Source organism: Eubalaena glacialis, chromosome 6 (genome assembly GCF_028564815.1).
Source record: "Eubalaena glacialis isolate mEubGla1 chromosome 6, mEubGla1.1.hap2.+ XY, whole genome shotgun sequence".
NCBI lineage: Eukaryota > Metazoa > Chordata > Mammalia > Artiodactyla > Balaenidae > Eubalaena > Eubalaena glacialis.
Genome location: NC_083721.1, coordinates 9171837 through 9192000, shown reverse-complemented (window position 1 = coordinate 9192000; position 20164 = coordinate 9171837). Strand labels below are relative to the sequence as shown.

The window sequence follows — 20164 nt, the reverse complement described above, 5'->3', positions numbered from 1 at the left end:
TTTCCCTGGGCCAATCTTCCTAAGAGGTGGGCCAGCCTGACCCATTTCCTCTGATTTACAGTGCTTTCTTTACTGTCAAAAGGGGTAAAATTTTGATTTAAATTAAATCTGAAGTGCCCTAATTAGTTTGAGTATTATTATGCAAGGAACCTACGCTATTTACATGTCTTAAACAGATGAACACAGCTCAGTACATCAAGGGTGACAAGACAGCTTGACCCAAGTAAACAGATCCTTGTAAGAATAAACTTTTAAATCTTAGTGCTGTACATTTACATATAATCCTGATTATAAATGGAGTTCTTTTAAGGGTTTACACTACCCTTATTTGTCAAAGTTAATTTATATTAACCTCCCACACACCTGGCATTCTTCAGAGCTAGGCGACCTAACTATAAGGCAAGTGTATTATTTTATATAAATGCATTAGGACAAAGTTGTACATGGTGGTTTTGGCACAGACAAACTGATTCGCTCTCCTTAATGGTGGATATAAGCAGTTCTTTTATCTCTGTTAGTTCAATGCCATGTGCAGTGTGGCTAGGATTTGAGAAACCTAAAAAAAAGAAAAGAAACTCACCTGTTTGTCAACTTTGTTTTTGTAAAAATGGAGTTTATCACATCTTCATTAGGAAATCAATTTTCATGAAATTAATTCTTTGTCTTGCAAATGCTCAATCCTTTAGTTTTCTTCTGTATTTACTTTAAGACCATTCCTAGAATTGACCATTAGAGGATTTACATCTGGGACACTTGGTATATGCCAATTGGGTGGAGATGGAATCAGAATCAGAAGCCTGGCTGGTGAGAGGTCCAGCATCCCAAACTATTAAAACGGTCTTGATGTTTGGGGGGAGGTGATAGATCCCCTTGGGAATCTGATACAAACTCTATACTCTTTCTCCAGAAACATACATAAACACAAAATATTCTACACAATTTCAACATGTTCATGGACTCCCCACTCCCACCCCCCCCCAAACTCTTTCATGGATGGCCTAGCATTTATGAGCCCCAAACTAGGTCTGAAAATTCCCAGGGGACAGTGAGGGATTAAATTGTTAGAGGCTTCCATAGAAATCACAACCTCAATCAACAGGTGGCACTGCTTTGGTTGGCTGGGAGCCTGAGCTGGTGCAATCAGGATGCTCAGGTGAAATTTGCCTGAGTCCCGTCATCAGGTGCTTCTTGCTCTGCAGCTGTCAGGCCAGGATGGGTGCGTCTGGACTGTCCAGGTCCGAAGGCTCCTGAGGATGACAGGAAGGGGTTAAAGTTTATCTGGAAACATGAATGCTCTTTAGACTTGATGTGAGGTCTCCTTTCTGAGCCAGAGCCCACATAAAGAAGCTCATTCCAGGAATTATCCACCTCACCTTCTCCGATGCCAAGGGTCGGAAAAGTGCAGCCTGTGGGGCCGGCGCACCTTACCAGGGTCCCCAAACCTCCAGCGGCCCGAGCGTGTACAGAAGGGTTCATTTCGCTTCCTCCCCGAGAGTTTGGGTGTAGTCCCGATGGCCAGGTGCCATGGAGCCCACCTTTCTCGGGTCCATCGGTTCTCCTTGCCTGTAACTCCAAACCTCTCCTTGGGCCGGCTGATTCACTGACCGACGTCCCCTTCCATTTGGGTGTGTCTGGGGAAGGCCCAGATGAGAGGCGGAGCCAAACCTCCCCCCAACCTGTGCGATGCCTCCCCAGAAGCAGACCCGCGGCGAGGGCGGGAGCTACTTGTTCTGGCTGAGAGCTACGCCCACCGCCGGGAAGCTGCGGGAGACTTGGGGTGGGAGCCCGGCGCCCTGGAGTCCGCGTTCAGGCCCCGCCCCCGGGACCCACCCCGCCAGACGAGGTACCGCCTCCTGGTCCCGCCCACCAAGCCAAGGGCCCCCCTTCCGGGCCCTGCCCCGAGCGTCGAGGATACTCCCCGGCCCCTGCCCCACTCACCGAGGGATCACCCTTAGCCCCGCCCCAACGCGCCGAGGGCCCGCCTCTCCGCCCTGCCTCGCCCCGTCCGCAGAGGAGCTCCTCCTTTGGCCGCGCCCCTATGCGCCAAGGGCCCGCCTCCCGGCCCAGCCCTTCTAGGCTCCGCCCCACGCACCGAGGGTCCGCCCTTGTCCCCGCCCCCAAGCGTCTAAGATCCGCCCCCCAGCCCGCCCAGTGTCCTGGAGCCGTGGCCGCTGCGGTTCTGGCGCTGCGCTGCCTCCGCCGTCCCGGCTCCCGGCCGCGCCGCAGCTGCCGATCGTTTAACCCTTCGCGTCCAGCTCGGCTCCTCCGCGCCTCCCGTAGGCGCGCCCGCCGAGAAGGCCGCCGCCGCCGGTAAGTCGGGCCGGCGCCTTCGGCCGCCAGGCGAAGCCGAGGGAGCCGGGGCGTCTCCTCTTGCGGGTCCGCGAGCGGCGGGTGCGTCCTCCCCGGGTGCACAGGGTTCGGGCGGCGCCTTGGAGGCGGGCCCGGTGTGCAGGTGGCTCCCCCGAGCGCGGCCCGGGCCCGCTGGCGCTCACTGCTGCAGTGCGGGGGCGGCCCTAGCGAGGCCGTTAGTGGGCGTGGGCTCCGGCCCCGGCCCCTCAAGGGGCAGCCCGGGAGGCTGAGCGGGGTCCCCTCCCAGTTCCCCCGGCTCCCCGCAGCGAAGGAAGAGCGGCCGGGCCCGGCGCGGCCTCTCGTCCGGCAGGTGGAGGTCAGGTGGGTCACGGCCCGCCCGCTCCTCACCGCGGCCGGCGGATGCCGAAGCCGCGGCTTTGTTTGCTCGCGGTCCTGGTCGGGAAGCAGGGCTAGGGATCGAGACCTTTATAAGATGAAGGCTTTCCTGTTAAGGGAAGACCCCCCAAGTCTTCCCGACTGTCCTCAGGAGAAGGGATCCCAGCCGCAGTGCGCGCTCAGCCGCCTGGCCCCTCCGTCTTGCAGGATTGCCGGCTGCTGCCTTCCTGGATGGCTTTTTAGCAACTCAGTGCGGCTGCTTATGGAGGCTGTTACCCTCAGGTGTTTCCCTAACCTGGGACAGCTGCCCGACACTTGGGAGAATCTTTGCAGGATATTTTGGTAAGGCAGTGGAGGCGCTCCTCTCCTTCCAAAGCTTGCTCCCATTATGTGTCTTACATTTTTGCCACCTCAATTTAATTACCGCTCTGAAAGACCCGATTCAAAATCATGTGCCCTACAGTTGATTAAACCACTTGCCGATGAGTGTTTCTGTGCTGTGACTAAGGATCATTATCTACTGATAAGTGTTGTGGCTCATGGGAGGGTGACTCTGACACTTTTCACTCACCTATGTTTTCATCTAACTCAGAAACGGTCCTTCGTGTAAACATCTTTAATACTAACTTCTTTTGGATCTAGACAGTTGATTTTTCACTCAAACTTGTTTTCCTAAGAAATTAAGAATGGTTAAGGTGAGAGATTCCCAGCTGACATTTTCCATTTTCTGGCAGATTCATCTGGTCTGATACGCTTGTTTATACGACTACTCCTTTGGGTGTAATTGTTAGTAGGCTGTAGAACTCTATCAGTCTTACTGAGCGATTGAATCTCTCACAGAAAAGGTATCCAGAGTAGATTGCAAAAACATTGTCAAAAGAGCTCTATAAGGGCTGCACTATTAATTTTACCTGTAGCTTAATGTAGTCGAGGCTCTGTGGCACCTGGCTGGCCTGAGCTGGAATCCTAATTCTGCCAGTTGCTTGCTATGTGACCCCAGCAATTTTCTGGAGGGCCTGCTTCCCAGTATCCTCATCTGGAGGCTGATAATACCCATCTCTTAGGACTCTTGTGTGTTGCATGAGAGAAATACATGCAGAAATGATGGATTTGCCAAGCCCCCCCAGAAGACTCGCTTACTAGCATAGTATCAAGTGCCCCATATTTTGAAATAAAAGAGCTTGCATATTTCCAAACTTCTCACCAGTGCTGTACTTTCTTCTTGTAACCAACCATAACATTGAACTGCTCCAGTTACCTGCTCTTACCTGGCTGACGCCTTCCTCACCATGAGCAGTGGTACCCCTTTGCCACCTCCCCTCCTAAACACATGTTATCACTGACAAGGCTCTCTTCCTGCTAACAAGCGCCCACACCTGTGGACTTTGAGGACGTCTCTGCTGGTAGCTGGGCTTCCTCTGCCCTTCTTGCCAGCATCACTCTGTTACATCAGCCCACCCTCCATCACTGTGTGTGCCGCATTAAATTGAAATTATGTGTTTAGGTATTTCCTCTTTTATTAGGCTCTGAACTGTGAGAGTAGAGCCCTGCCTTGTTCATGTTTCTTTCTTCAGTGCGTAGACACCTAATACAGTGAACAGACTGCATGGAGTATTGCAGTGGTTCAGAGACACGGGATTTCAGACCTGTACATTTCCTGGAATTAAAAAACAAAAAACAAAAAAACTTACGGACTGTTGGGATGTACTAAAGTCTTAATCTCTTTACTTGGCAAAACAAACTACACCTCTCATTACCATCCTTGATATTTTCAAAAAGTATGAAGGCTATTATTTCAGAAAAAGGGGCAGGCCTTTCCAAGAATGAGCAGGCAGTCTTACTGTGTGCCTATGCATAGCACAGTATATTTTTGCAGAGAGGCCCAGCATGTGCAAAGGCTCTGTGGTAGAATGAGTTGTCTTAGGACAAGCAGAGTGCCTTGAGGAGAGAGGCAGGTGGAGCCTTGTAGGCCACAGAGTGGGGTGGGGGGAGTGTGGACTTACTGTAGGCTTAATGGGAAGAGTTTAAACATGGTGGGGAAGTGCTTTATGTTTTAAGAGGACTTGGAGTGCTGTGTGAAAGTACACTGGAGAGGGGCAAGAGTGAAGGAGAACCCTTAGGAAGCTTCTGCAGGCTTGCAGGAGAAAGGTGGCTTGCACAGTGGAGAGTCCACGGGTATTTTGGAAGAAGAGCCAACAGGACTTGGGTTGAGTGTGACAGGTGAAGAGAGGGAAGAGTCCAGGACGATGTAGAAGTTCCCGTAGATGGCGGGGCCGCTTTCTGGGGAAAAGAAGACTGGAGAAGGAGCAGGTTGAGCAGATAGAATCAAGAGTAGAGGGTTTTTTAACACGGAAGCAACTTAAATGTCCATCAACTGATGAATGTATAAAGAAGATATGCTGCATATACACACAATGGAATATTACGCAGCCATAAAAAAGAATGAAATAATGCCATTTTTAGCAACGTGGATGGACCTAGAGATTATCATACTAAGTGAAGTAAGTCAGAAAGAGATAAATACTATATGATATCACTTCTATGTGGAACCTAAAATATGACACAAATGAACTTATCTACGAAACAGAAACAGACTCACAGACTTGTGAGTTGCCAAGGGGGAGGGGAGGTAGGGGAGGGATAGGGTGGGAGTTTGGGATTAGCAGATGCAAACTATTATATATAGAATGGATAAACAATAAGGTCTTACTGTATAACACAGGGAACTATATTCCATATCCTGTAATAAACTATATTGGAAAAGAAAAAAAAGAGTAGAGGGTTTTTCAAAAACAGTGTTATTGAGGTATAATTTACTGACCATAAAATTCATTCATTGAAATATACTGTTCAGTGATTTTTAGTAAATTTACAGAGGTGTGCAGACATCACCATAATCCAATTTTAGCACATTTCCATTACCCCCCAAAAGATCCCTTGTGCCCATTTGCAGATACTCCTCTGTTCCTACTCCCCACCCTAGGCAACCACTATCTAATCTACTTGCATCTCTACAGATTGGCCTATTCTGGGCATTTCATATAGATGGAATCATACAGTATGTGGCCTTTTATGACTGGCTTCTTCCACTAAGCTTGTATTTTCCAGGTTCACCCACCCCGTCACATGTTTCAGGACTCTGTTCCTTCTCACTGCTGAATAGCGTGCCATCGTGTGGCTAGACCACGTTTTGTTGATGGACACTTGAGTGTCTAGTTTGGGGTGCACCTGGTTTGAGACATGCGTGCCATATCCGAGTGGAGAAGTCAAGGAAACATTTGCATGAATTTGGGCCTTGCAGGGGGAGGTTCGGGAGGTTATAAATCTGTGGGTCATGAGCATGAAGATGGTATTTGTTAGTTAAAGGAATGGAGAGATCATTGAGGGTAGAGAGAGAGAGAAGGCCCGAACTTGGTGCCTGGGAATGCCAGCATTTGGCAGTCGTGTAGAGGAGGATGGGCCTGCAGAGAAGCTACAGCAGAGATGTCGGTGGGCCAGAGGAGTGTGGGCACACAGGAGGCTGTTTGGAGAAGGAGGAAGTGGCCTGTTGCACAATCCTTCTGTGAGGTGAATGAGGAAACAGGGTCCACTGACGTTGGCAACTTGAAAGTTGTGTTGGCCTTAAGAAGACCACAGTGGGCCCAGAGCAATCGGAAAGTGAAGTAGAAGATATCATGGGAGTCTTACAACCTCACTGTGGCCAATAAATGAAAGATTGAGGCTTAAAGATCATGTTGTCCCTGCAGTTCAGTTTCTTCCGTCTGTGATATCTGGCTTTTTATTTGACTGACTACATGCAGCTTGGTTAGCCAACTAACTCCAACTCAGGGGATTTAATCATGTCACCATTGCTCCGTATTTCTCTCTCCTTTCAGACCACGTACTAGTGAGATACTACTTAGGTTCATAAATCAAACAGGATTGTGTTTGTTTGTGAGTAACAGAAAACTTGATTGAACGGCGGCTTAAACAAATTAGCTCTTATGTGCAGAAAACAGTAAGTCCAGGGGCAGAGCGTCCAGGGTTGGTATGGCACCTTCTTAAAGCCATCTGGGGCCTCAACTGCTCTGTCCTTCCACTTATGCAGGGAAGTCATGCCTTAAAGATGGCTCTTTCCTCGTGGTTGCAAGATGTGGCTTCAGCTCCAACATCAAACCTTTGTTTCAGGCAGAAAGAAGGGGAAAGGTGGAGGACAACAGGCCAGAAGAGGCCCCACCAGCAGCTTCTACTTGTCCAGCACTGTCCTACGGCCTCCTAGATGTAAGGGAGGCTGGGAACTAGAGTGCCGCCCTGAGCAAAATGAGGGTTCCCTTAGTGTGGAAAAGGGGGCAGGGAATTTGGTGTGGGTGCCTGCCACACTTTAAATAGATCTTAATCAGACGAAGACTAAAGAAGGGAGGCAAGTGGAAACCCTAAGTCATCACTTTTGAGAAAACATTGGAGTATGGAGCTTGGCGACAAGTCAAGGGAACGATTTGACATTTCCACGCCTTGTGGAGTGCTTTTCAGAGCTGTAACTTGTTTGAATAGCCTGATGGCTTGACCTTCAGAGTTTTTTTTTTAAATGAAGGAGTAAAAACAAAACTTAAGCATGTATTTCTATATGTTATAATGTATAAATGATGGATGTTTTCAAAAAGGCAAATCTGCAGCATCTCATGTTGTTTCCTTTTGTCACATCGGGGATGAAAAGAAAAGGAAATGGTTGCTTTTGGCATCGGGCTCAGGCAGTCGATGTCTCAGACTTTGCAGTAGCTGCAGTGGTTCATATATAATGAATGCATCTAGCCACAGGAAAAAAAAAAAAAAGAAAGAATCCATCAAAGAATATACAAGGGCCAGAATAAAACAACGACTGCTTGGGCCCTGGTGTGACACACCTCCGTTCAGACTCCTCACCCAGGGGCATAGAGCTGTCGGGGGCCTGGCAGATAATTGGCACTTAGTAAATGAACAGGCACGCGGTGGGTTTCTGCCACCACTGCTGTCAGACGCTTCACCCTTAGGTCCTTTTTTTCCACCTGCTTTTCTTGTAGAATATTTCCACTCCTCTCTCCGAGTCTAGTTGTAGGGGATTGGATTGCTAAACCAACTGTTCAATTAAGACCATAGATCTGCTTTTCCTTAGGTTTTGTAAATGCCCTGTGCTGGGCGGGACCGCCTGTGTTGAGAATTACCAGTCAGCAACAACGTGCAGTTAGCCACTTTGTGACTTTGCTCTGAGAATTCATTTTGTCCATTGAGTGGAACCCCTAGCGTTTCACTTCTTTCTGCTCTGTCCATCTGTCTCCCTCAGAGTCCAGGAGGGCCGGAACCGTTTATCTCTTATCTACCATTGTGCCTGGCTCAGCAGCCTTGCTAAATATTTGAGTTGGATTGCCCAGCACGTTTGTGCATAGGAACGTTTGTGGCCGCGTGTCCTCTGGGGCTCTGGGCTGGGAATGCTTTTCATCCTCGAAGAGCTGCCTCATTTGTTTATTCTCTGATTCCCTCTTAGATACCTTCTCTGCTGCGAGAATGTAAGATGGATCCAGAAGAGCAGGAGCTATTGAATGATTACAGATACAGAAATTACTCTTCTGTGATTGAAAAGGCTTTAAGAAATTTTGAGTCCTCCAGCGAATGGGCGGATCTCATATCCTCACTGGGCAAGCTCAACAAGGTATGTGGGGCAGGGAGTGTTTGGATTGCAGGGAGGTGGGGACACAGCTGTCCTTTTATTGTTTCAAGGACTTGTCTTTTTAATATTACACTACATGCTGATTACAGCCATTAGATAAGAAGAACCACCCATAATTCTGTCACCCAGAGTTACCCACTATTAACCTATTGGTGTATGTACCTCCCCTTTCAGCCCTTTTTTTCTGAGCATAGACATATAGTGTGGATATAGTCGATAGAACAGCTGAACAGTCTTTTTTCTCAACAATATTTAGGTCTGAACAAGATAAATTTATAAATTATCCAGTTATTCAAAGATGAATTGTCCTTCATGTACTGCTTAGGATTTTTATGGCTTTTTCTTCTCCAGTCTACTTTTTTCGCCATTTTATTGCAGACTGGTAACTGCTAGAAGAATAAAGGATGAAATAATTATGGAAATCTGCCCAGAAATTGTGCATGTGTTTGGACAAGGGAAAAGGGGTTGCGTCTAAGAAAACCAAAACTGGTCGCATGTGGGCTTGACCTCGTGTTCTGTGGATGGGGACCATTGTATTTTTCCATCCTGCCCAGAAGGAGGGTGACACAGTGATGCCCAAGCACTCAGGTGACCACTGTGACCTGTAGGAAGAAGATACCTGGGCTCGAAGAGGCTGTGCCTGGCTCCGTTACTGTCTGGCCCGGGCTCCTGGCTGTGATACCTGACTTCGGAGCCCGAGTGCCATATGGGAGCTGGGAGATGCCCAGCCTAGTCTGGGAGGTCCCCATTCCCCAGGTCACACACACCAGGGGACTCTAACAAACCTCGCTAAAGAGAAAGAATTTGTCCGTTTACCTCTTCAAGGGACCAGGGTAAGGGGAGTGAGAATGCAAGCAGCCTGACCACGGGGGCAGCACCTGGGCAGCCGTCCAGCACCAACCGCCTGAAGGCAGCTATCAGCACCCACAGATGGCAAAGAGGAGACAGGCAGTTATTACAGGCAGTGGCCGGGAAACTGCACGGTCTCGGCAAAGTGTATTTACAACATGTGAACATCACGGCTGGTGCTGGCTGGGATGGAGACGTGTAATAAAACAGCAAATAAGAGCTTGAGAGTGCTTTGGCTGTAGAGCTCTGACTCAGGACTTTTTCTAGCTGAAGATAACATTCACTGTCTTTAAACGAAGGTGGGTTGCCTTTTCAGGGGAAAGCGAGAAGCCCTGGAATGGGACTTGGACAGATTCGGGTTCTTTTAGATGTTTCTCTGTTTTACTACTTGACTCTCCTGGAATCTAAAAACAGCATACTTTTGGGGAGAGGGGGGTGTGTTCATTATTTTTTTGTTGAGTTAAAATTCATGTAACATAAAATTTACCGTTCAGCCATTTTAAAGTGTACGGTTAAATGGCTTTTAATACATTCATGATGTTGTGCAGCCATCACCACTATCTAGTTCCAGGACATTTTCACCACCCCAAAGGAAACCCTCTCCGTTACTCCCCTTCCCCTGTCCCTGGCAACCACTAATCTACTTCCTGTGTCTATGAATATTTCATACAAAAGCATTGGTACAATAATGTATTTTGTGTTGGGCTTCTTTCACTTAGCATGTTTCCAAGGTTCATGCACGTTGTAGTGTGTATCAGTACTTCATTGCTTTTTATGGCGGAATAATGTTCCATTGTATGAATAGACCACATTTTGTTTATCCATTCATCAGTTGGGTTTCTACCTGTTGGCTCTTGTGAATAGTACTGTATGGATATTCATATACAAGTTTTTGTTTGAACACTATTTTCATTTCTTTCGGGTCTATACCTAGGAGTAGAATTACTCAGTCATGTGGTCATTCTATATTGAACTTACTGAGGAACCACCAAACTGTTTTCCTCAGTGGCTGCCCCATTTTACATGCCCACCAGCAATGTATGAAGGCTCCAATTTCTTCTCAGTCTCAGTAACACTTATTTTCAGGGTTTTTTTTGATGATAGCCATCCTAGTGGGTGTGAAGTGGTATTTTGTGGTTTTGATTTGCATTTCCCTAATGACTAAAATTTTGAGTATCATTTCATTTACTTATTGGCCATTTGTATATCTTCCTTGGAGAAATTCCTATTCAAGTATTATGTCCATTTTTTAACTATGCTATTTGTCTTTTTGTTGTGATTTGTAAGAGTTCCTTATATCAGTACATTCTGGATACTGGTCCTTTACTGGATATATGATTTGCAGATATTTTTTTCCCATTCTTTAGGCAGTCTTTTCACTTTTTTGATAGTGTCTTTTGATGCACAAAATTTTTAAATTTTTGATGAAGTCCAATTTTTCTGTTTTTTCTTCTGTTGCTTGTACTTTTGGTGAATATCTAAGAAACCATTGCCAAATCCAAGATCATGGAGATTTACCCCTGTGTTTTCTTCTAAGAGTTTTATAGTTTTAATTCTTACATTTAGGTCTTTGGTTCGTTTTAATTTGTGTTTTCGTGTTTTGTTTCTGTTTTTTGTTTTTCATAGATGAATATCAAGTATGTAGTAAGGATAAAATTAACTCATATCACACATGCAATTCAAACATGTAAAATTAAACAATCTACCGTTGGGAAATGCAAACAACATATGTGCCAAAACTTCTAAAAAATACATGATAAACACAATAACCATATTATTGTATATAACCAGAGATATTAGATATCTCTGGGATGGAAGGGGGGTGGGTTTGGGGCATGTGCATGCATTCTGATGTTCTGGAAACATTTTTTTTTTCTTTAAATTTAATTTTTTATTTTATATTAGAGTATACTTGATTTACAATGTTGCATTAGTTTCAGGTGTATAGCAAGGTGATTCAGTTATACATACACATATATCCATTCTTTTTTAGATTCTTTTCCCATATAGGTTATTTCAGATTATTGAGTAGAGTTCCCTGTGCTATACAGTAGGTCCTTGTTGATTATCTATTTTATATATAGTAGTGTGTATATGTTTATCCCAAACTCCTGATTTATCCCTCCCCCTACCTTTCCCCTTTGGTAACCATAAGTTTGTTTTTGAAGTCTGAGTCTGTTTCTGTTGTGTAATTAAGTTCATTTGTATCACTTTTTTTTAAGAGTCCACATATAAGTGATATCATATGATATTTGGCTTTCTCTGTCTGACTTACTTCGCTTAGTATGTTAATCTCTGGGTCCATCCATGTTGCTGCAAATGGTATTATTTCATTCTTTTTTACAGCTGATATTCCATTGTACATATGTACCACATTTTCTTTATCCATTCCTTTGTCGATGGACATTTAGGTTGCTTCCATTGTCTTGGCTATTGTAAATAGTGCTTCAGTGAACATTTCGGTGCATGTATAGTTTCTTTTCTTTTTTTTTCTGGCCGTGCTGTGTGGCATGCAGGATCTTAGTTCCCCGACCAGGGATCAAACCCGTGCCCCCTGCATTGGAGAGGACAGTCTTAACCACTAGACCACCAGGGAAGTCCCCCACCCCCTTTTTTTGCATGTATCTTTTCGAATTATGGTTTTCTCAGGGTATATGCCCAGTAGTGGGATTGCTGGGTCATATAGTAGTTCTATTTTTAGTTTTTTAAGGAACTTCCATACTGTTCTCCATAGTGGCTGTATCAATTTACATTCCCACTAACAGTGCAAGAGGGTTCCCTTTTCTCCACACCCTCTCCAGCATTTATTGTTTGTAGACTTTTTGACGATGGCCATTCTGACTGAGTTAATTTTTGTACATGGCGTGAGGTGGGGCTCCAACTTCATTCTTTTGTGTGGAAATCCAGTTGTTTTGCATGTGCAAAGCCATCTGTTGAAGAGACTGTTCTTTTGAAGGGTCTTGGAATCCCAATTAACTATAGAGAGATGGATTTAATTCTGGACTTTGATTTTTTTCCATTGATTTATATGTTTATCCTTATGCCAGTACCACACGTTTTGATTGTTGTAGCTTTGTAGTAAGTTCTGAAGTGGGGAAGTAAGAGTCCTTCAACTTTGTTGTTCTGGATTCCTTGAAATTCCATATGAATTTTAGGATCAGCTTGTCAATTTCTGCAAAAAAGCCAAGTGGGATTTTGATAGGGATTGCATTGATTCTGTAGATCGCTTTGGGGAGTATTGCCGTATTAACAATATTGTCTTCTAATCCACGAACACAGAATGTCTTTCCATTTATTTAGGAACACGTATATTTTGAGGTAGGTAAAATTATAAACTTGGAAAGTGCAGTTCTTGAGCATTGAGGTATTCTGTGAAACAGGCTTTGTTTCAGTGTACCTGAAAAACTTTCAGAAACGTTTAATCATTTTAACCCAACCCAGGTTATTGAGTACAGTTGAATCTTTCTTTAAGGAGCTTTGAAAGCGTTAGCCATTCATTCTTTCAGTGGCCATCTGAGCACCTAAAATGTGCCAGTAGGTGCCAGGGTGCAGCAGAGAGCAAAACTGACAAGACCGTGCCCTCATTCTGGTGGGGATGGGGGAAGCTGGATGATAAAATATACGTGTTGGTAGGTGGTGTTGAGTGCTGTGGGAACCGTGAAGAAGGGAGGGGAGGGTGAGTGTTGCTGAGACGGTGCCGTTTGACCAAGCACAGAGGCTCTGGTGTGTCTGAGGCCAGGGAGGTTGTCACAGAGCAGGCGAGGGATGGGGAGAGTGTAGGAAACGACGCTGCAGAGGAACCCCTTCAGGGAGGACATCTGATCTTGTTGGTCCTTTAAAGCTGGAGTCTGACAGTGGCCCCTGAGTTGGGGGCGGCTGCCCAGCAGAGTGGCACAGCCTGGCTTCCCTTTTAGGTGCTAGAACCATTTCCAGCTGCTCTACTGGGTGGGGTCGGGCAGAAGCAGGGAGACCATTTAGGAGCTCTTGCTGTAACGTAGGTGGGCCAGCAGGGACGTGTTTGGATTCTGAATGTCCTTTGAAGGCGTTGCTAACAGGCTTTGTTCGCGGAGCGGATGTGGGATATAAGGGGGAAAGAGGAGTCCAGTACGACTTGCAGGTTTCTGCCAGGTTTTTGGCTTGAGAAGCTGAAAGGATGTGATAGGGAGACTGGGGAGCAGGGGCCCCGTGGGCTGGGCAGGGAGACCAGGGGCTCCCGTTGGAAGGTGTTAGTTTGAGCGTCTGGAAGATGTTCCAGTGTGACATCCATGGCCTGTGGGATACGAGTTGTATTGGATAAGAGTTTAAAAAGACAACTTTTTGTTGTCAACCAATTCCATGTAACTTTTTGTTGTCACCCAATTCCATGTAACCCCGCTCCAAAGAGCTGGAGCTCTTTGCTCCAGCTTCCTGTCCTCTGCTGCAGTGATTAGGTAATGAGGGTGAGCAGCCCCCTTGATGAATTTGCAAGATGTCGGTGGGATGAGGGCGACACCGGCGTCTGTCCCACCCCCGGCCTTGCCGATGGCAGCTGACATCCGTAGAGAGCGCACTGTGTGCTGAGGACCTGGTGTGCATCCTTGTATAGACTTACAGCATGTCTTGAGGTTGGACCCAGACTAAGCAACTTGTGCAAGATCATAGCCAGCAAGTAGCAGAGGGAGGACCCAGACCCTGTCTGCCGGCCTCCAGCCCCGCGCTCTGAAGCAGGGCCCCCAGCTATTTCATGTCAGTATCTGTGGCTCACATAAGGGGTCAGGGATGCACCTCTTTGCTTTCTTCATTAGCCAAACGAGGCAGATCCGATTATTAGCCCCATTTTACTGGTGAAGTTAACTAACTTGCCCCATGTCATATGGCTGCTCAGTGGTTGTTAGGGGTTGAATTGTGTCCTCCAAAATAGACATGTCCTAACCCCCAGTATCTCAGAGTGTGGCCTTATTTGGAGATCTGATCTTTACAGAGCCAGTCAAGTTAAGACAAGGTCATTATCCAGTATGACTGTATCCTTATAAAAGGGGGAAATTTGGACACAGACACAGACATGCAGAGAGGGAAGATGCCTTGAGAGAATGAAGGCAGAGATCCGGGTGATGCAATTAAAAGCCAAGGAATGGGGCTTCCCCAGTGGCGCAGTGGTTGAGAATCCGCCTGCCAATGCAGGGGACACGGGTTTGATCCCTGGTCCGGGAGGATCCCACATGCCGTGGAGCAACTAAGCTCGTGTGCCACAACTACTGAGCCTGTGCTCTGGAGCCCGTGAGCCACAACTACTGAGCCCGCGTGCCTAGAGCCCATGCTCCACAATGAGAGAGGCCACTGCAATGAGAAGCCCGCGCACCGCAACGAAGAGTGGCCCCCGCTCGCCGCAACTAGAGAAAGCCCGCACGCAGCAACGAAGACCCAACACAGCCAAAAATAAATAAATAAATAAATAAAATTAAAAAAAAAAAAAAAAAGCCAAAGAATGCCAAGATTGCCAGCAAACTGCCAGAGGCTAGAAGAGCAGCCTGGAGCAGATTGTCCCTCACAGCCTCGGAAGGAACCGGCCCTGCCGACACCTTGATCTCAGACTCCTGGCCTCCATTTCTGTTGTTGTAGGCCTCCCTGCGGGTGGTGCTTTGTTACAGAAACCCTAGCAAACTGATACAGTGGTAGAACCAACGTATACTGAACACTTAGGTGCTTGGGACCCAGCACTGAATACACAGTTCCTGCTCTCAAGGAACATAAGGCTTTGCTAGTAGCAGACAGACAGCGAATAAATACGTGCCGTTGGGTGCTGAATGCTAAGAAGAGAAGTTAACGAGGAGAGCTGGTAGCAAGGAAGGAGGATGGGATGCTAGCTCAGACAGGGACGGCTCTCTGATAATGTGACATTTGAGATTTGAGCAGAGGCCTGGATGCATCGAGCTAGCTGGTGGGGAGGCCGTCTGGGGCACGGGCCTGAGTCCAAGGTCCAGCAGGGGGCGGGCGTGGCTGGAGAGGAGAGGTGATAGGGGATGAGGGAGGAGAGGTAGCCAGGGCAGGTCACCGGGCTTTGTTCTGCAGTGGAGGGACGCCACTGAGCTCCCAGGAAGGCTTTGAGCAAGGTGACCCATCGCTGCCTTTCTCAGTAGAGGAATCCCTCTGGCTGATGCGTGGGGAATGAGGCTGATCGCGGGAGCCTGTGGGTGGGAGCGGGCAGCCTCAGCACCGGGATCAGAGTTGCTGGACGTGGAGGGTTTGGGAAGGTGCTGGAGAGAGCGAGCCTTGATCAGCTTAGCGATCACTTACTTCTGGGAGACTCGCGACTTCTGCATTCAAGGGTACCTGATAGGAGTTGATGTGAATAAAAAATTTTCTTAAGGCTTTTGTGATGCTTAGACTTCTTGGACTCTTGTGTGGACACAGAAATTCAGTGAGTAAATTAGTGACGAATTAGTAAAAATGCAAGCAGAAACAATATCGTGGTGTGCAAAGTTAGGTGCAGTTGTGTTCTAATTAAGGTGGACGATTGGAAGTTATAAAACATAAACCGTATACTCAACAGCAGAAGTGCATCTGGCTCAACTTGACAAGAGAAAACTGAGCCCCAAGAGGTCTTGGTTTGTCAGACTATAGACAAGTTCTAATTGTATTGTTTTTAAAACTTGCTAAACTTTCAGTATCATTTTTAGAATCTTTCTGTATTATGGAAAAGTTTATCTTTTATAGTTTTATGTGTATCAACCTGAATAGGGTAATTTTTGCTTCATTGTTTATCTGAGACTTCAAGCTGTCACCTTTCACTGATCATTTTTAGATAAATTTTGATCAAGTGCATTTGAGCCCTATGAACCCAACCACTGTACCAAGCCTGGGGTACAACTTTGATTATGGAAATGAAGGATAGTTTATTTAAACTCTGTACATTTAAAAAACCTTAGCACTAAAGCTTTTTTTTTTTTGGAAAGATTTATTTATTTTATTGATTGATTGATTGCTATGTTGGATCCTCGTTTCTGTGCTAGGGCTTTCTCTAGTTGCAGCAAGCGGGGGCCACTCTTCATCGCAGTGCGCGGGCCTCTCACTATCGCGGCCTCTCCCATTGCAGAGCACAGGCTCCAGACGCGCAGGCTCAGTAGTTGTGGCTCATGGGCCTAGTTGCTCTGCGGCATGTGGGATCTTCCCAGACCAGGGCTCGAACCCGTGTCCCCTGCATTAGCAGGTAGACTCTCAACCACTGCGCCACCAGGGAAGCCCACTGAAGGTTCTTTAAAAAAAAAAAAAATCATAATGGTTCTGAATGAACCACGTTTTTTGGGGGGTTTTTTTTGCTGCTTTTATTCAGTATCCCACTATTTCACAAAATGGCCAGATAGCAGGTGACATGAGTAGCAAGGGAGATAGGTCTTGGGTGTTGTTAAGTGTTTCATCTTCTAAAGTCTTAACGCGTAATGACAAGCACCTGCTTTTTAAAGCAGAGCCTCCTTGTTGCGGCATGATGGGAAGAAGGTGGCCGGAGCTTGGAGACCAGGTGAACTGTTCTGGCTCTTTACAGATCAGCTCCAAGACCTCGTCTACCTAAAAACTTGATGAGTCTCACCTGGATCCTGATGTTTACCCGAGCCCTGATAACTGCTTCTCTGTTAAATAGCATTAGTTCAGATAAAGCCTCTTTAGTTTGGGGTCTTTGTTAGTTTGCTAGGGCTGCCATAACAAAATACCACAGACTGGGTGGCTGCAAGAACAGAAATTGATTTTCTCGAAGGTCTGGGGGCCGGAAGTCCAAGATCAAGGTGTCGGCAGATTTGGTTTCTTCTGAGGCCTCTTTCCTTGTCTTGCTGACGGCTGCTTGTCGCTGTGTCCTCTTCTCTTTGTGTATCTGTGTCCTAATCTCCTCTTCTTAGAAGGCCACCAGTCAGTCATATTGGACACCACCTATATGACCTCATTTTACCTTGGTCACCTCTTTAAGGACCCTGTCTCCAAATACATCCACATTCTGAGGTACCAGGGGTCAGGGTTTCAACATATGAATTTTGGGGACACAGTTCAGCCCATAACAGGGTGTGATAATGAACTGCAATTTGTCTCTCCACATATCAACTGTTTAAAAAAGTTCATTTCTGGTGGAAGCCCAGGTGGCTTTTTGTCATGTGCCTCATAGAAGAGTAGAGCAGAGCGTTATTTATTTAATCTTTTTTTTACTGCCCTGGAGCACTGTGAAGAACTTCAGCTCTTGTGTGTGTAGTAATACAAGATGTGCCCGGAACTTCCGAGTCGCTCAGGGCAGCCTTCCCGACTGCCTTAGTGCACTGGGGCTGCTGTAACAATACCACAGCCTGGGGTGCTTACCAACAACAGACATTTATTTCTCTCTGTTCTGGAGGCTGAAGTCAAGGTCAAGGTGTAGGCAGATTCAGTGTCTGGTAAGGGCCCTCTTCCTCGTTCACAGCTGGCTGTCTTCGGTCGTGTCCTCACATGGTGGAAGGGGCAGGGATCCCACTCTCGAGGGCTCCACCCTCATGACCTAATCACCTCCCAAAGGCCCTACCTCCTAAGACCATCACACTGGGGGACACAGACATTTAGACCATGACCCTCATGACTTGTGCCCCACCTGACTGCACCTCAGCAGCTCTGCACCAGCTTCTCTGTGGAGCTGTTTGCAGGGTGTCTTTTAGGGGAGTTCAGCCCTCCAGGTTGGGCTTCCCCATCTGTCTCCCTGTGAGGACCCTTGCAGTCCTCCTCCCACTGAGACACAGTCGAAATTGCTGCCCATGATCCCTGCTGGACCAGACTCTGCTTAGCAAGTGAGCTGGAGTCAGGCCATGAGCCCCTCTCAGCCCACGTGATGCCTGCTTCCATCTTGTCGACTCGCTTTTGGGCCCCCATCTGGTAGAGAAATGGTGTCTCAGTTTAGGGCATTTATTTTAGTCATTTTCCAGCAACCTATGCTGCTGTCTGGGGTGGTGACTTTGAGGGTAGAAGGTGTCAGATAAATGGGGTGTCAGGGTCATATTGGAAAGACATGGGCCTAAATGCCTTCTGAGAAGAGACCAAACTTAAAGGATGTTGTTGGCAATTAGTGACTCCTTCACTTGTAAATAAAGTAGATCCTGGACCTCTGCAGGGGAGTGGTGAGCACGAGGCCCATTTGTTTCTGGCGGTGTTCTGATGTTCTGGTCTTCCTGGCCCCGGGGCTTGAGAGACGCAGCTAGTAGAACTCCCGTTCCTGATACGTGAAGGCTGCCCCATCCTGTGCCACTGTTCTGTCATCCTTCTTTTGGTGGGTGATGCCCTAGGTGGCATCATTGCTTCTGACCCTACCCCAGGTTCTCCAGAAGGAGCTGAGAACTGGCGAGCGCTTTGCTGTTCAGGGTTGAGAGAATGGCCTCACCGTGAGCCACTCAAACACCGTAAGGCTGACATGGTCCTTCTAGAAAAGAGCATTTCTTTTTGCTGAAGGGAGTCTGATAGGCTTCCAATAATTGATAGCTAGGATACTCTATTTACTTTGCATCTGAGCCAAGGATTTCCCCCCCCCCCCCCGCTGGTCTTCCTTTCAGATCTGCTACAGGGATGGAAATAGTCCAGATTTGGACAGGTGAATTAGTCTTCCAGTAATCTTATGACAAAAGCTCATCTGAAAAAAAAAAAATAAGGCTCATCTAGCAGAAGTGAGTTTATGGATAAGGAAAAGGGCTGTAGTTTCCTTGCGTGTTATAAACACTATCAAAAAAGCTAAGAAACCAGAAATATCATGTCAGGACTGAACTGTGTCATCCCCCCCAATCCCCGCCTCAGCCACCAAATGCATACGTCAGAGCACCCCCTAGTGTGACCGTATCTGGAGATAGGGTTTTCAGGAGGTAAGGTGAAATGAAGTCATAAGCGTGGGGTCCTAATCCAATAGGACTGTGGCCTTAGAAGAGCGAGCTCTCTCCCCTCCACATGAGGACACAGGGAGAAGGCACCGTCTACAAACCAGGACGAGAGCTGAGTCAGTCGGTACCTTGATCTGGGACTTCCAGTCTCCAGAATGGTGAGAAATACATTTCTGTTGTTTAAACCACCCAACCTGTGGTATTTTGTTACGGCAAACTAATACAGAAGGAAATAAGTTTAAGCTGGGCTATTTTTCAAAAAGGACGACTGATTGAACATGAACACCAGTATACAAGCTTGCATCTGAGCAGGCATTCCCATTTATTTATCTTTTTAAATGGTCTTCTCTTTTTTCCCTTTTTTTTACAACTTTGTTGTACAATAAACTACACGTATATAAAGTGTATAATGGATGAGTTCTGACGTGTGGATATCCCTATGAAACCATCACCATATAAGATAATGAGCATGTATCCGTCACCCCCAGAAGTTTCTTCCTGGCCTTTTGTGGTCCCTCCTCCCTCCCTCCCCCCTCTCCCCCCTCCCCCATCCCCAGGCAACTGCTGATCTGCTTTCTATCACCATCGACTAGTTTGCATTTTCTAAAATTTTATGTAAACAGACTCATACAGTATATACTCTTTTTTTTTTTTCCTGGTCTGCCTTCTTTCGCTCAACCAAGCTATTCTGAGAGTCATCCAAATCCTATGTATTGATAGTTTTTGCCTTTTTACCACTGAGTAGGATTTTATGGATATACACCATTTATTTATCCATTTGCCTGTTAATGGACATCGAGTTGCTTCCAGCAGGTATATATTTAACTTTAAAACACTGCCAAATTGTTTTCCAAAGTGTCATTTTACACCACACCAGCAGTTACGAGAACTCCAGTTCTTCCATATTCTTGCCAACACTTGGTATGGGCAGTCTTTTTTTTTAAATTGAAGTATAGTTGATTTCCAATATTTTATTAGTTTCAGGTGTACAGCATAGTGATTCAGTATTTTTACAGATTATACTCCATTAAAAGTTATTACAGGATAATGGCTTTAATTCCCTGAACTGTACAATATATCCTTGTTGCTTATCTATTTTATA

At 46.5% G+C, this 20164-nt stretch overlaps 1 protein-coding gene and 1 long non-coding RNA gene across 6 annotated transcripts in view; one reads left to right on the top strand and one right to left on the bottom strand.

Moving 5' to 3' along the window:
• Window positions 1-627: 627 nt before the first annotated feature.
• On the bottom strand, window positions 628-1770 carry LOC133093134 (uncharacterized). Its single transcript, XR_009701235.1, has 3 exons — window positions 1374-1770; window positions 1088-1247; window positions 628-716 (listed from the first exon to the last, which is right to left on the bottom strand). It is a non-coding gene; the product is annotated as an uncharacterized LOC133093134 (long non-coding RNA).
• Window positions 1771-2148: 378 nt separating this feature from the next.
• Window positions 2149-20164, top strand: part of DOP1B (DOP1 leucine zipper like protein B) — a 108078-nt gene continuing 90062 nt past the window's right edge. For all 5 annotated transcript variants that reach the window (XR_009701328.1, XM_061193951.1, XM_061193950.1 and 2 more), the window contains exons 1-2: window positions 2149-2310; window positions 8183-8347. Coding sequence is in view for 4 of the 5 variants with exons in the window: in XM_061193951.1 (XP_061049934.1) it covers window positions 8210-8347 (138 nt within the window). In the remaining variant the exon portion in view is untranslated. The remainder of the gene's footprint in view (window positions 2311-8182; window positions 8348-20164) is intronic.